This window comes from Erinaceus europaeus, chromosome 8 (assembly GCF_950295315.1).
Source record: "Erinaceus europaeus chromosome 8, mEriEur2.1, whole genome shotgun sequence".
Taxonomy (NCBI): domain Eukaryota; kingdom Metazoa; phylum Chordata; class Mammalia; order Eulipotyphla; family Erinaceidae; genus Erinaceus; species Erinaceus europaeus.
The window spans coordinates 109,539,818-109,552,629 of NC_080169.1; the positions used below are offsets into that span (position 1 = coordinate 109,539,818).

At 40.0% G+C, this 12,812-nt stretch overlaps 1 protein-coding gene across 2 annotated transcripts in view; it reads right to left on the reverse strand.

Annotated features, from left to right (window-relative positions):
* DGKI (diacylglycerol kinase iota) overlaps positions 1-12,812 on the reverse strand; it is a 593,672-nt gene that overhangs the window by 60,545 nt on the left and 520,315 nt on the right. For both annotated transcript variants that reach the window (XM_060196647.1, XM_060196646.1), the window contains exon 28: positions 1,458-1,483. In XM_060196647.1, the coding sequence (XP_060052630.1) occupies positions 1,458-1,483 (26 nt within the window). The remainder of the gene's footprint in view (positions 1-1,457; positions 1,484-12,812) is intronic.

Here is a 12,812-nt window from a genome sequence, read left to right on the forward strand (position 1 = left end):
AACTGCCCCTGAAGTTACAGACAGACTATGACCCACATAGTCAACGACTGCCACCTCTCCAGATTCAAAGGAGGTCTCAAAACTTTACATCAGGCTCAACCTGATGCTGTTGACTGGCTACGGAAGAAGGGCAAACGCTAGAAGAAGAAGCGGGACAAATGAGGCATCCTAAACCCACCAGGTTCCGGACACCAACAAGATGCTGACCAGACTTCCCTGGACAAACGACCCCATCAATGTGTACTGGAGCTCTGCTTCCCCAGAGTCCCACGCTACTAGGGAAAGAGAGAGGCAGACTGGGAGTATGGATCTACCAGTCAAAGATCCATGGAGTATGGATCTACCATGTTCAGTGGGGAAGCAATTACAGAAACCAGACCTTCCACCCTCTGCAACCCACAATGACCCTGGATCCATGCTTCCAGAGAGATAGATAATGGGAAGGCTATCAGGGGAGGGGATGTAATATGGAGATCGGGTTATGGGAATTGTGGAACTGTACCCCTCTTATTCTATGGTTTTATTAATGTCTCCTTTCTTAAATAAAATAATAATAATAATAATAATAATAAAGAATGTGAAGAGGGAAGGTTAAAGTAGTTTCTATGTTATTTGCTTGGCTGGGTGAATGAGTAATTATCCCCTTAGTTAAACCAAGATAATAAAAAGCGGACTGTCAATAGTATTCTTAGGATTCTGGTTTAACCATTCATCCATTGCAGTATGTACCATATTTCACTGCTTCGCAGTATGTGTGTGCCATTCTGCCATCCCTTTCCCAACTAAACTTACAAAGTTCCTTGAGGTAGGAATTCTGCATCACCCACCACATCATCTTTGCATATAACCACACACTGATATTTGCATAACAGGATTAAGTAGCATAACTGACTCACTGCAAAATTCAAATGAGCAATTCTTAAATCACTGATTGAGTAAATAACATCAGAAGTTAGACTTTATACAAATTTATATTTTAGCCCTTGAATTAAATGGTTTAAAAATATAAATAACTTATCTCAGCTGGCTCATAACTCATTCCACTTACCAAGGTGCATTTCAGACATATAACATGCTTTGCAAATTTCAATGTCTAATCTGAAAGGGAATTCAAGGAATATCTATTGCATAGCCCTATATGAAGATGAATATCTGTGCTTCAGATATTTCCTCTCTAGTTCAAATCACAAAAGCTCTTTGGTGATGGGACAGAAATCAGCTAGAGTGCATTAAGTGTTACAAAATCTGTCAACTAAAATAGTTATAACAACTTTGAAGGCAGTATATCAAATTTATCTAAAGTGAATTAATTTATTTAAATACTTGGTATTTCAAAAGAGTAAAAAATACTAATATCTTGAAATATTTTATTAAGTAATTATTCCCTCTTATAGTGAAACTCAAGGACCAGAGTTCAACTTTAATCCTGAATTAGTGTAAGTAAGACAGAATCTTACCGTGATCTTCTGAAGAAACTGGTGACCTAAAACGAGATAATAAGTATGATAAATCTTTTGTAAATAATCCTGAAAACTAGAAGCAGAGTAATGATCAAGAGTAGTCTCATGAAAATTATACACCTCCTCCCATTCAGTTAAATTGAAATTGAACATAGTAAGCAGTGTTATCAATGTATTACTTGCACTCTGTACTCTGATCATTAGCTCCTAAAGCTTACCTGGTTTGTTTGGGTGGGAGAGTTTACTAAGTGTCAGTTTAGAGTCTAATGTCACAGAATGGGACAAGTTAAGTCTACAGTTATCAAAGACAAAGAGAAACTCATAGGTAGGAGATAACAGATCAATCCAGTGATAACAAGTACTCAAAGTCCATGGGAATTCCAGAGAACGTTACAGGAAAGGGAATAAACACAAATAGACAGTTGGTAGGTTATGCATATATAAAAATTTAGACAGTTAAAAATTGAAAGAGAAGTAAAAGAAATGATATATCATTATCATTAGGGGGAGGTGGGTTTGCTTCCTTCCACTCTTTCAGGAATTTAATGTTTGCTGGAGTATGACATGGTCACTCTATGTATCCATATTGTGTCTTTTTTCTAGCCTCCAGGCTTCTCACTGGTGCTCAGGGCCAGCACTAGGAATCCAGTGCTCCTGACAGCCATTCCCCACCCCCTCACCCCCATTTTTTGTTGGCTAGGATAGAGAGAAATTGAGAGAAGAGGGGGAGATAGAGAAAGAGGAAGAATGATACCTGCAAACCTGCTTCTCAACTTGTGAAACACTCCCCTTGCAGGTGGAGAGTGGGGGCTTGAACCCAGATCCTATGAGAGTCCTTGTGTTTAGTACTAGGTACACTTAACCCAGTGAGCCACTTCCTGGCTCCCCACATTATGTCTTTAAATCTTTGAAAATCAGATCAGGTATAAAAGCAATCACTGGGTACCCACTCTTCATTTTATAAATCAGTGTTTTTGTTTTTTTTTATCATTTGGGATTCATTTCTGGTTCTCTAATAAGATACGAAGGAGAAATTGAATTAACCCTTTAAAGTCTGTCTTTTCTCCCTTAGCTGAGCTAGTTCAGCTACTTTGAAGAATACTGACCAAACGTAGATAACCCTTCACCCCAAGCTTTAAAAATATAGTGTTGATCACCAACTCATTCTTTTATGTGAAGAAAGAGGCATAATACTGTGCTCTGCTCAGAGGTCTAGGATTTTAAAGGAAAAAAAAAAGCTGTCTTGATTACTAATTCATTCTTCTATGGGAAGAATGAGGCACGTAACACTGTATTCAGAAGTGTGAGAATTTTGCAGGGAGAGGCAGGAAACCAGTAGGAAGAAGGTTCTCCTCTAAGCAATCTGTTTGCTGGAGCTCAAGTAGAGAAATGATGAAAAACAGAAACAAGAATTTTATAATAAAGGTTTTTACTACTATACTCTTTACAAGAGATTATAGCAAGTCCGGGAACAAGAATAATCTGTGGATGCAGTGACTAAATGGTGATTTTCATACTTGGGAATGGTTGACACTGCTTCACTTTAACTATAGAGCAGTTACAAGTTGTATTTATTAGTTAGTGACTTGTGAGACTATAAGTTATAGTGTATATTAATATCATTCCCACCTCCAAAGTTCTGTGTTCTGTGCCCTCCCCACCACCCCCACTGGAGAAGCTAAGCATCTACCCTCACCATCCATCCAGAGATTTTTACTTTGGTACCATTCTCCAAACTCAGTCAAATTCTGCTTTGGGTTGCCCTTTCTGTTCTTCTTTCTCAACTTCTGTTTATGAGTGGAATCTTCCCATACTCACCTTTGTCTTTCAGACTAATCTCACTTAACATAATTCCTTCTAGTTCCATCCAAGATGGGTCAGAGAAGGTGGGTTCATTCTTCTTAATGACTACATAATATTCCATTGTGTAAATATACCATGGCTTTCATAGCCATTCATTTGTTGTTGGACACCTGGTTTGGCTCTAGGTTTTAGCATTTACAAATTGTGCTGCTATGAACATAGGTGTACACATATCTTTTTTGTTGAGTGTTATGCAGTCCTTAGGATATACCCCTAGGAGAGAAATTTCTGGGTCATATGGGAGGTTCATTTCTTTTGTGTGTGTGTGTGTGTGTGTGTGTGTTCTCACTGTAATGTACCTCACCATGGCTGGCCCCCTTGAATTGTTCTTTTCTTTAAATTTTTTATTTATAAAAAGGAAACATTGGAGCTTTATTTCTAGCCTTGTGAGGGTTCTCCAGACTGCTCTCCACAGAGGTTGGACCAATTTATATTCCCAGCACATGGGCCAGAGATGTCATGTGTGGAATGTCAACTCTTCAGCTTCATTACTCTGATAAAGTAATGACCTTTTCTGGCTCATAAGACTCCTTAATTCTGATTTGGGCGATACACTGCTTAGCAAATCTCAAAACTTAGATATAGACCAGGGCCCATGAAATAGGGCATATGTACAGGTATCCATCTATAAGTTAGGGGAAAACATATACCTTAAAGCAAAAGTGCACAATAATTTGCAGTGAGTCAATAAATGTAGCAAGCAAGTAGAAAAACCCAAAAAAGGACACCATAAAGTACCTAATGAAAAAAGTGTCTACTTAGGCCTAGATACCCCCCTCATCTACTTCCTATTACACATCCCTCAATTACTCCAAAGTTAACCGTGTCAGACAAAGTAAGGACTACAAAATCTGAATGAGGGCAGGTGACTGGCATACTTTAAAAAAATTATTTATTTATTTATAACATGGAAACACTGACAAGACCATAGCATAAGAGGAGTACAATTCCCACCACCAGCGCTCCATATCCCATCTCCTCCCCTGTTAGTTTTACTATTCTTTAACCCTCTGGGAGTACGGACCCAGGGTCATTAAGGGATGCAGAAGATGGGGGGTCTGGCTTCTGTAATTGCTTCCCTGGTGAACATGGGCATTGGTAGGTTAATCCATATTCCCAGAGACTGGCATACTTTAATGATGACTCTTTAGTCACTATCAAGCCACCCCATCACCTGGGGTCCTAGTCAGGGAGTCCTGGGATTCCCACACAGATGTGATGGGCCTAAAACTCTAACAGACCCTCTCATCAGCCACTGTCACTGGTCACCTCCATCAGGAACAACATAATGGACCCCTTTGAGGGCCCTTAGAGGACCTTGCCCTTGCTGTGGATCAACAATGATAAGGAATGGTCCATTCTCTGGAGGGAGGTTGGATAACATACTCTACCAACTACCCGGGGAAGATGGGTCCTGAGATTAGTGCAGCTGGAATGTTCTTTGCTGTGACCACAGAATGTGAGCTCAGACCTACAGGGAAGCAGAGGTTACATAGACTCTTGTGCTGAATATGGACCCCAGATCAAATCGATGGGCTTACAGTTAACAATATTTATATACTTTCCCCATATTTGGGAGCTGCTCTCTTCTCTGATCCAGATTTTTAGTCTTTTTCCAACTATGACACCATCTTCCCAGACAATAACCTGGGTCCACCTGCATGTTAGCTGTCAGGCTCAGGCAAAAACTAGTAAAGTTATGGGCCCCTTGGAATATACCTAAAATAGACCTACTAGCATTTTCCAAAACAGAGACCCCAAATCTTCATCTGCAACATTCTTGCTTTTAGTTTCATGATAAGTCAACAATTTGCTCTGCTTTACATTTTAACTCCTTGAGTTGACAACTCCATCAATGTGTCCTGGAGCCCTGCCTCCCCAGACACCTGCCCTACTAGGAAGAGAGAGAGGCAGGCTGGAGTATGGATCAACTTGCCAATGCCTATGTTTAGCGGGGAAGCAATTACAGAAGCCAGATCTTCCACCTTCTGCATCCCACAATGACACTGGATCCATACTCCCAAAGGGATAAAGAGTCGGGAAGCTATTAAGAGAGGGGATTGGATATGGAGTTCTGGTGGTAGGAACTGTGTGGAGTTGTACCCCTCTTATCCTATGGTCTTGTCAATATTTCCCATTTTATAAATAACAATTTTTAAAAAGGTGTATTTATTTAGTAACATGAGATAAAGGAAGAAAAGAAGCAATAGAATAGAAACCAGAGCCTCACTCTGGCACATGCAATGCTGGGTATTACAAGCAAAATACTAGGCTCCCAATGCCAACTCTCTAGTCACTAAACTGCCTCCAGTAATCACCAGTAATATTTTTATATTATTCCTTTCCTCTCTTCTCTCCCATCCCCACCACTTTTCTTTTCTCTTTTCTTTCCTTTCCTTTCCTTTCCTTTTCTTTTCCTTTCTTGACACCAGAGTTATCTTTTTGGACTACACAACAAATCCACCATTCCCAGTAGCCATTTTTCTTTTCTTTATTGCAGAGGACAGAGAGAAATTGAGAGGGGAAGGGGGGGTAGCTGGGAGAGACAGCTGTGCATTTGCTTTGTGACTCATGAAGCTGTCCCCACCCTGCAAGTGGGGAGTGGGGCTCAAACCCAGGTCTTTGTGAATGTTAACATGTATGCTCAACCAGGTGAACAACCACCTGGCTTCCCTTACCCTATTTTTTTTTTTAGTGCTTTAACATGGCTTCACAATATTATGAAATTTTAGGAGTGTAGTTTCACACCTCCAGATGTGTGAGGCCCATCACATCCATAATCTAACTCTCCATCATTTTATCAAAGACCCAGGAAGCACAGGTTTTACTCAAATGTGAAATCAAAATAACAATAACAAACAAAATAAAAATCCCTACATGTTAGACTGTGAAATTTATATTAGTTATTAGAAGCTAGAAGGGGAATAAGTAGAGAAGTGTCTTCATTGCCATTTTGTCCTTTATGTGATGTTACCATATAAAGGCATAGTAATAATGGCAAGAAAGTCTTAAATGTCCATTAGTGGCAAAATATCCCATTATAGGCTGATTCTGGTTGGCCTGTGCATATGAATACAACAGAGTCTTGAGATTTAGTAGAGAGGACTAAAGAGTCTGGGGATACACAAAGGAAGCAGTAAAGACCAAGTGGTAACAGTCATACCTATAAAAACTCTACTGCTTGAAGATGGATCACTATTGGGGCAGCCTGGAATGTTCCTACTCATGACCACAGAATGTGAACTCAGATCTACAGGGATGCAGAGGTCACATAGGCTCCTAAACTGATTATGGGCCCCAGACCACATCAAATCAATGGGGTTTATAGTAAAAAATATTTATACCCCTTTCCCATATTAGGGAGCTCCTCTCTTCCCTGATTCAGCTTTCTGGTCCTTTTTCCAACCAAGACATCATTTCCCCAGACAATAACTTGGATCCACCTGCATATCAGATTTCAGGCTCAGGAGAAAAAAGAAAAAAAAGAAAAAAGAAAAATAAACTAGTATAGCCACAGACCCTTTGGAATATAACTAAAATATGCCTACTAGCTATCTATAAAATGGAGGACCCCTCAACTCTTCCTATTCCAGTCTTTAGGTCCATGATTGATCAATAATTTGCTTGGTTTTGTATGTTAACTGTCTTTTAAGCCCCAGGTTCCAGATGCTAGCATGATGCTGACCAGACTTCCCTGGACAGACAACTCCACCAATGTGTCCTGGAGCTTTGCTTCCCCAGAGCCCTTCCCCACTAGGGAAAGAGACAGATAGGCTGGGAGTGTGGATCGACCTGTCAACTCCCGTGTTCAGCGGGGAAGCAATTACAGAAGCCAGACCTTCAATCTTCTGCATCCCACAATGACCTTGAATCTATATTCCCAGATGGTTAAAGAATGGGAAAGCTATCAGGGGAGGGGATGGGATACAGAGTTCTGGTGATGGGAATTGTGCGAAGTTGTACCCCTATTATCCTATGGTTTAGTCAATGCTTCCTTTTTATAAATAAAAAAAATTAAAAAGCACCACTTGGCATCGAGCCTTTCCTTGGAGTCTCCCAGATGTCATCATATGTCCCTTTCCCAGGTAGCAGTGTTCTTTCTACCAGAGCTCAAGACCCTCCATCACTTCATATGCAAAAGTTGAGTTAAAGAGAGTCATAAAGTTGAAGTGATTGAATACTTTGACTCTCTTGGAAGGTTATGGACTTCTCACCATCACCACTGTGTCTTCATATTATTATTTTAACTCTTTTTTACTGGGAGGGTTAACGATTTGCAGTGCAGTTGCTGAGACTCTCACCATCATCTTCCAACATTATACAACAGAACCCTACGGTTGCATAAATGATACTATATATAGAAAACCCTAAAGAATCCAGTAGAAAATTGGAAATTATTGAATACTATAGCAAAGTGGCAGCCTAAAAATAAAACCAACATTCAAAAAAAAAAATCAGTGGTATTATTCTACACAAACATTAAGCTAGAAAAAGATATCCAGAAATCAACCCCTCTTACTATAGCAGCAAAAACAATAAAATATTTAGGAATAAAGTCACCAAGGGGAGTGAAAGATTTGCACACCAAGAATTATGAGTCACTCTTCAAGGAAACAGAAAGAGATATAAATAAATGGAAAGGTTTTCCATTCTCATCAAAGAATAGAAGTGTCTTCATACTTTACTGTCTTCTCACATACTGGGTTTCCCCAGGTTATGAGCTTCTTCAATAGTTAGCATCATGTCCTGTTGAGGGCCCCTGATCAAAATTTGATTTGGACTGAGTTAATTTTATCACTACCACATAGGTATTGAGACATAGACCTATTCTGGAGTTCCTAGAAAAGGTATCATGCCATCTCTGAATTATTTTCAAAATAAATTTGCTAGTTTCTCTGTCAGCAGAGAAGAAAAGACCAAGAGGATGATTGAAACTCCATAGAGAGAATTAGATAATACCTGAGTTTTCTCAGGGTCAAAAGACATTTAGCATACCTGGCAAGAGAGACACATGTGTCTTGCCCTGATGGTTACAACACACAAGAATGTGTATAAGTAAAATGGGATAGGAAAGTGAGTCTAAAGAGAAACACCTATCTGGGATATATGTGAGATCACTTCTCAAATTATCAAAGGTACAAAAGAGTAGAAAAGAGCCAGCAAACCAGGAAATGTCTTAAGGATGGTTGTTCTCTAGTGGCAAGTCAACAAATGCATGCCTAGACTATTGGCAGTCTGGTTTTCTCAGAGCTCTATGAACAAAGAAACAGCCATGCGAAAGAAAGACTGCATGTCTCAGGTGGCAGGCTTGAGAATCAGAGTTTTTGCTGCTTTTCTGTAGAAAGAAAACACAAATATTAATTCTGAAAAATTCCAGATGGCTCTGTTAAAATCCCCAGGGGCTGCATGCAGGCAGTGGGGAAAGAACTATCAATTTCAGAGTGTTTTTGAAAGATTAGTCATGTTGAGTTTCTGTGCTGCATGTCTCCCATACGCCTGGGTTTGTGGAATTCTGAAGACATATGGAATATTTCACTCCTCACTCACTATTTCACCTTTCACCATAACGAGCCACTAAATTACACTACAGAGGCATGCACACCATCCATTATTGCTGAAAGTGGGCAGAAGTCCCACAGAAATGAGCTCAAGAGAGAAGTAGAAGAAATATGAAGTCAGCAATATAATTAGCTTATTTTTGAAAACAGAGGTTGGCTTTCAGGGACAGATAATCTTTCTCAGTCTGACAACAAAAGAATCCATGAAAGTTCACTGCAGAGTCCCTGTACTGCACCTGGAGGACTTGTGGTTTTTGTCTCAGACCATTTATCACTTCTCCATCCACATTAGTCTTGGAAATGGCATCTGCCCTCACAGTGTCAACACTCATGGGCATCGAAAGACTACAGAATTGATAATTCTCCCCCATCTCTTTTCACATCACTCGGTTTTGTTTCTAATCACAGCCTCAAGAATATTTTCAATTGATCTTTTATGATTTCTCTTCCATTTTTATGTACATGTCACTTAAACTCAGTAAGGTAAACCAACAGAAGCAAAACTTCAAGGGCTGCCCTTAAAACGCCCTGTAGTCAGGAATGGAGAGAAAGCTCACCAGACTGGTTGTATGTGTTTATGCATATTGTAGTTTAACAGATTAATGAATACACATAACAAGAATCAAGGCAAATGAGCTACAAAGCACACCTGAAGGCTACCACATTCACAGCACATTATCTATACCTTCCAGATAACAGGACTCAACAGACTTCTAAGAAACTCAAGATGCCTCTTATCAACAACTCCCCTTTCAGGCCTCTGAACTTTCCTGTAGTTCAAGTGCAAGGCGTAAGGACACTAAAAATTGTACCCAGATTTCTATCAGTAAAGTAGCAATGCACCATAGGAAATGAGTAATATTCAAGAAAACAAATGTCTCTGATGATTGTCCTTCTTGTGATGTTTTATAGCCCTTAGTCAACAGTCTCAGAATTGAAATGATGAGTGTCATGGCAATTTGAATCTTTGCCATCTGCTATGATGGCTTATAAATGTTTGGAGTGCCTGCATTTTCTTAGTGACCTCTACGAAGTGCTCTAATACTGTTTAGAAAAACAATATTGCTCAATGTATTAAGACAGTAAGATGTTTGTTTTAAAGTAAAGCTATGCTGATATATACCTATGTGTATGTGTATATATTTTGCTTTGCTTTTTATCACAGTTTTAACTTAATAGCACACATGGATTTTTACATGACATTTTATTGGAATGTCTATTTCATTTCCCTCTTGGAGATAGATATATTATCAGCAAAAATTTCCTTTAGACTTTCCCAAAGACGGGGGATAAATCAGGTGAATGCGGAAAACCTACTTACATGGATCTATTACTTTTTGGAGGGATTCACCTATGAGTGAATGTCTCTCTCCTTTCCCACTATTCCTAGCACATAAGCCCTTCCATTAGTATTTCTAAGTTGTCATTGGGTGGAGAAGTCATCACATAAAAGGCTGGAAGAAACATAAAACAGAAATAAAAGTGGCATGTGAGTAGGTACATGAGTAGGAACTGAGACTCTGATAATACTCTGCAATGGAATGCTTTTTCTAAGACTGGAGAGAAGGGGAAAATTTAAGACACCCATAACAACTCAAGGGCCTGGCTAGAGGTATCAAAATCCTTTTGGTTTCCTGATCCCTTCATGGAAATGTAATAGAAAATAAAGAAGGAAATATAGTTTAAATTAGAAGCTGAGTTACCACTGCCCTCCATTTGGCACACTATAAATAAATAAATAAATCCTTGAGTGTGGATTCCTCATGCACACAATGAAAGCAGCTCTGTGTGTGTGTGTTTCATTAATTTTCCTTTGTGTTTCTGCCACTCTTTGTCCTTTTGATGGGGTCAATGTAGGTAGGGACATACAGGAGAGAGCCAGGCTCGGAAAGCACGTGGAACAGGGAAACTGCTGCATCACGCTGGAACACATGTTACCCAGGTATACATGTTCTTCATACTGGTGGGGTAGAAAATAAATGTTGCACGGGGAATGGGAGAGGTAACAGATGTGGGTGTGGCTTAGAAAGGAAGTGAAGGTGGAGCTTTAGAAGTTCATACAAGTTGATGCTATGGATGTAGTCTCCTGTTTGCTCTCTCTCTGCTTGGTTGGGAGCACCAACATGGGACTAAAGTGTTCTCTTTCACTCTCTACTCACATGTACTCTAACATGCAAGGTCTCATCTTTCTTGAATAAAGCTTAATATTCCTGAAAATCATGCTTTTCTCCTCAATTCTTTGTTGAGTTTATGTTTGATGAATCTACAAGCATATGGGGGAGGGCATCTCGGTTTGCCCTCCCACAATGCACTTTGAATTTAGGAAAGGGGGGACATAACAGAAATTCTACTTCCTTAATATGGGGATGGTCACCCACTTTCTACTCAGGAAGAGAAAGAAATGTCTCTGGTTCTAGTTTAATATTATCTTACAATGTCCCTGCCAGCTCTCTTTGGTCATTCCACTTTTATTTCATTTTTTTCCTTTCCTGTCCACAGCCTTGATCTGAGTAGTCTACTTTTTTTTTTTTTTAATGTTTCCAGGGTTATCACGGTTCAGTGCCTGCACTACGAATCCACTGCTCCTAGAGGCCATTTTCTCTGTTTTATTGCCCTTGTTGTTGCGCTTGTTGTAGTTGTTATTGTTTTTATAGCTGTTGTTGTTGGATAGGACAGAGAGAAATCGAGAGAGGAAGGGAAGACAAGGAGTGGGAGAGAAAGATAGACACCTGCAGACCTGCTTTACCGCCTGTGAAGCTACTCCCCTTCATGTGGGGAGCTGGGGGCTTGAATCACGGTCCTTACTCTGGACCGTGCTTTGCGCCATGTGGCTTAACCCACTGCGCACCGCCCACCCCCCAGAGTCTTTTTTTTTTTTTTTTTTACCAGAGCACTGCTTAGCTGTGGCTTATGACGGTGGTTGGGATGCATTGGATCGACCTTCTCGTGGTGCATCCCATGAGTACCCATTCATTGGGGAAACTGACGATCCTTGCTAGCCGACTGAATCCACATGGATCCCAGTCACTTTCAAAGCCAGCAACAAGCAGCTCCTGACAGCTTTCAAGCTGACGCTGTTGACTGGCTACGGAAAAAGGGCAAACGCTAGAAGAAGAAGAAGAAGAAGAAGAAGAAGAACGGTGGTTGGGACTGAACCTGGGACTTGAGAGTCTCAGGTATGAAAGTCTCTTTGCATAACCATTATGCTATACCCCCACCCTCAAAGTCTATTCTTCTAATACAATCCCCCATCAGATTTACTTTGACGTAATGATGCTATGCAGTCTGAATTTATGGCAAATGAATCATTTGCATGTCAATGAAGCCAATGGCTGATTTGATGCAGCTTAAAAGTATAGCCCCTGGATTAATATCACTGGTTAGTAAGGTTCCTCCCTGGAGCTTTTTTTTTTTTTTTTAAGGATTTGTTTACTTTGTGTCTAGAAGACTGGTGGCCAGGCCTATGACAGTATATAGAGGGTTGGAGGCAATAATGAAATCATAAATGTAGGTGACATTTTTACCACTGTAATTCCCAAAGCATCACTAACTAGGTAAAATAGAACTGAGGCATCCCTCAGCACTGAGATTCTCTGTGGATCACACAGTCCTTTCTTTGTCTGCTTTTCCTCCAATTATGAGTATTGCTATTAAGACAAAGAACAAAGCACATACAGTAAGAAGAGAGAGGCAACAGAAATGAGAGCAAGAGAGATGAAAGTTACAGCAGCCATACAAAGTGGCATTGAAAGGAGAGAAAGACAAACACATTCTCTATTCAAGCAGCTACAAACCCATTCAGGGAATGCCAAAGAGACTCAAAGGTAACATTCACCACCAATAGAGGGGGGTAGGGAGATGTGGAAAGAGCAAACTAAAAGGAAAAAGAGAGAGAATGGCAGAAAGGAAGTGAGTCCCAGGACTTCAATAA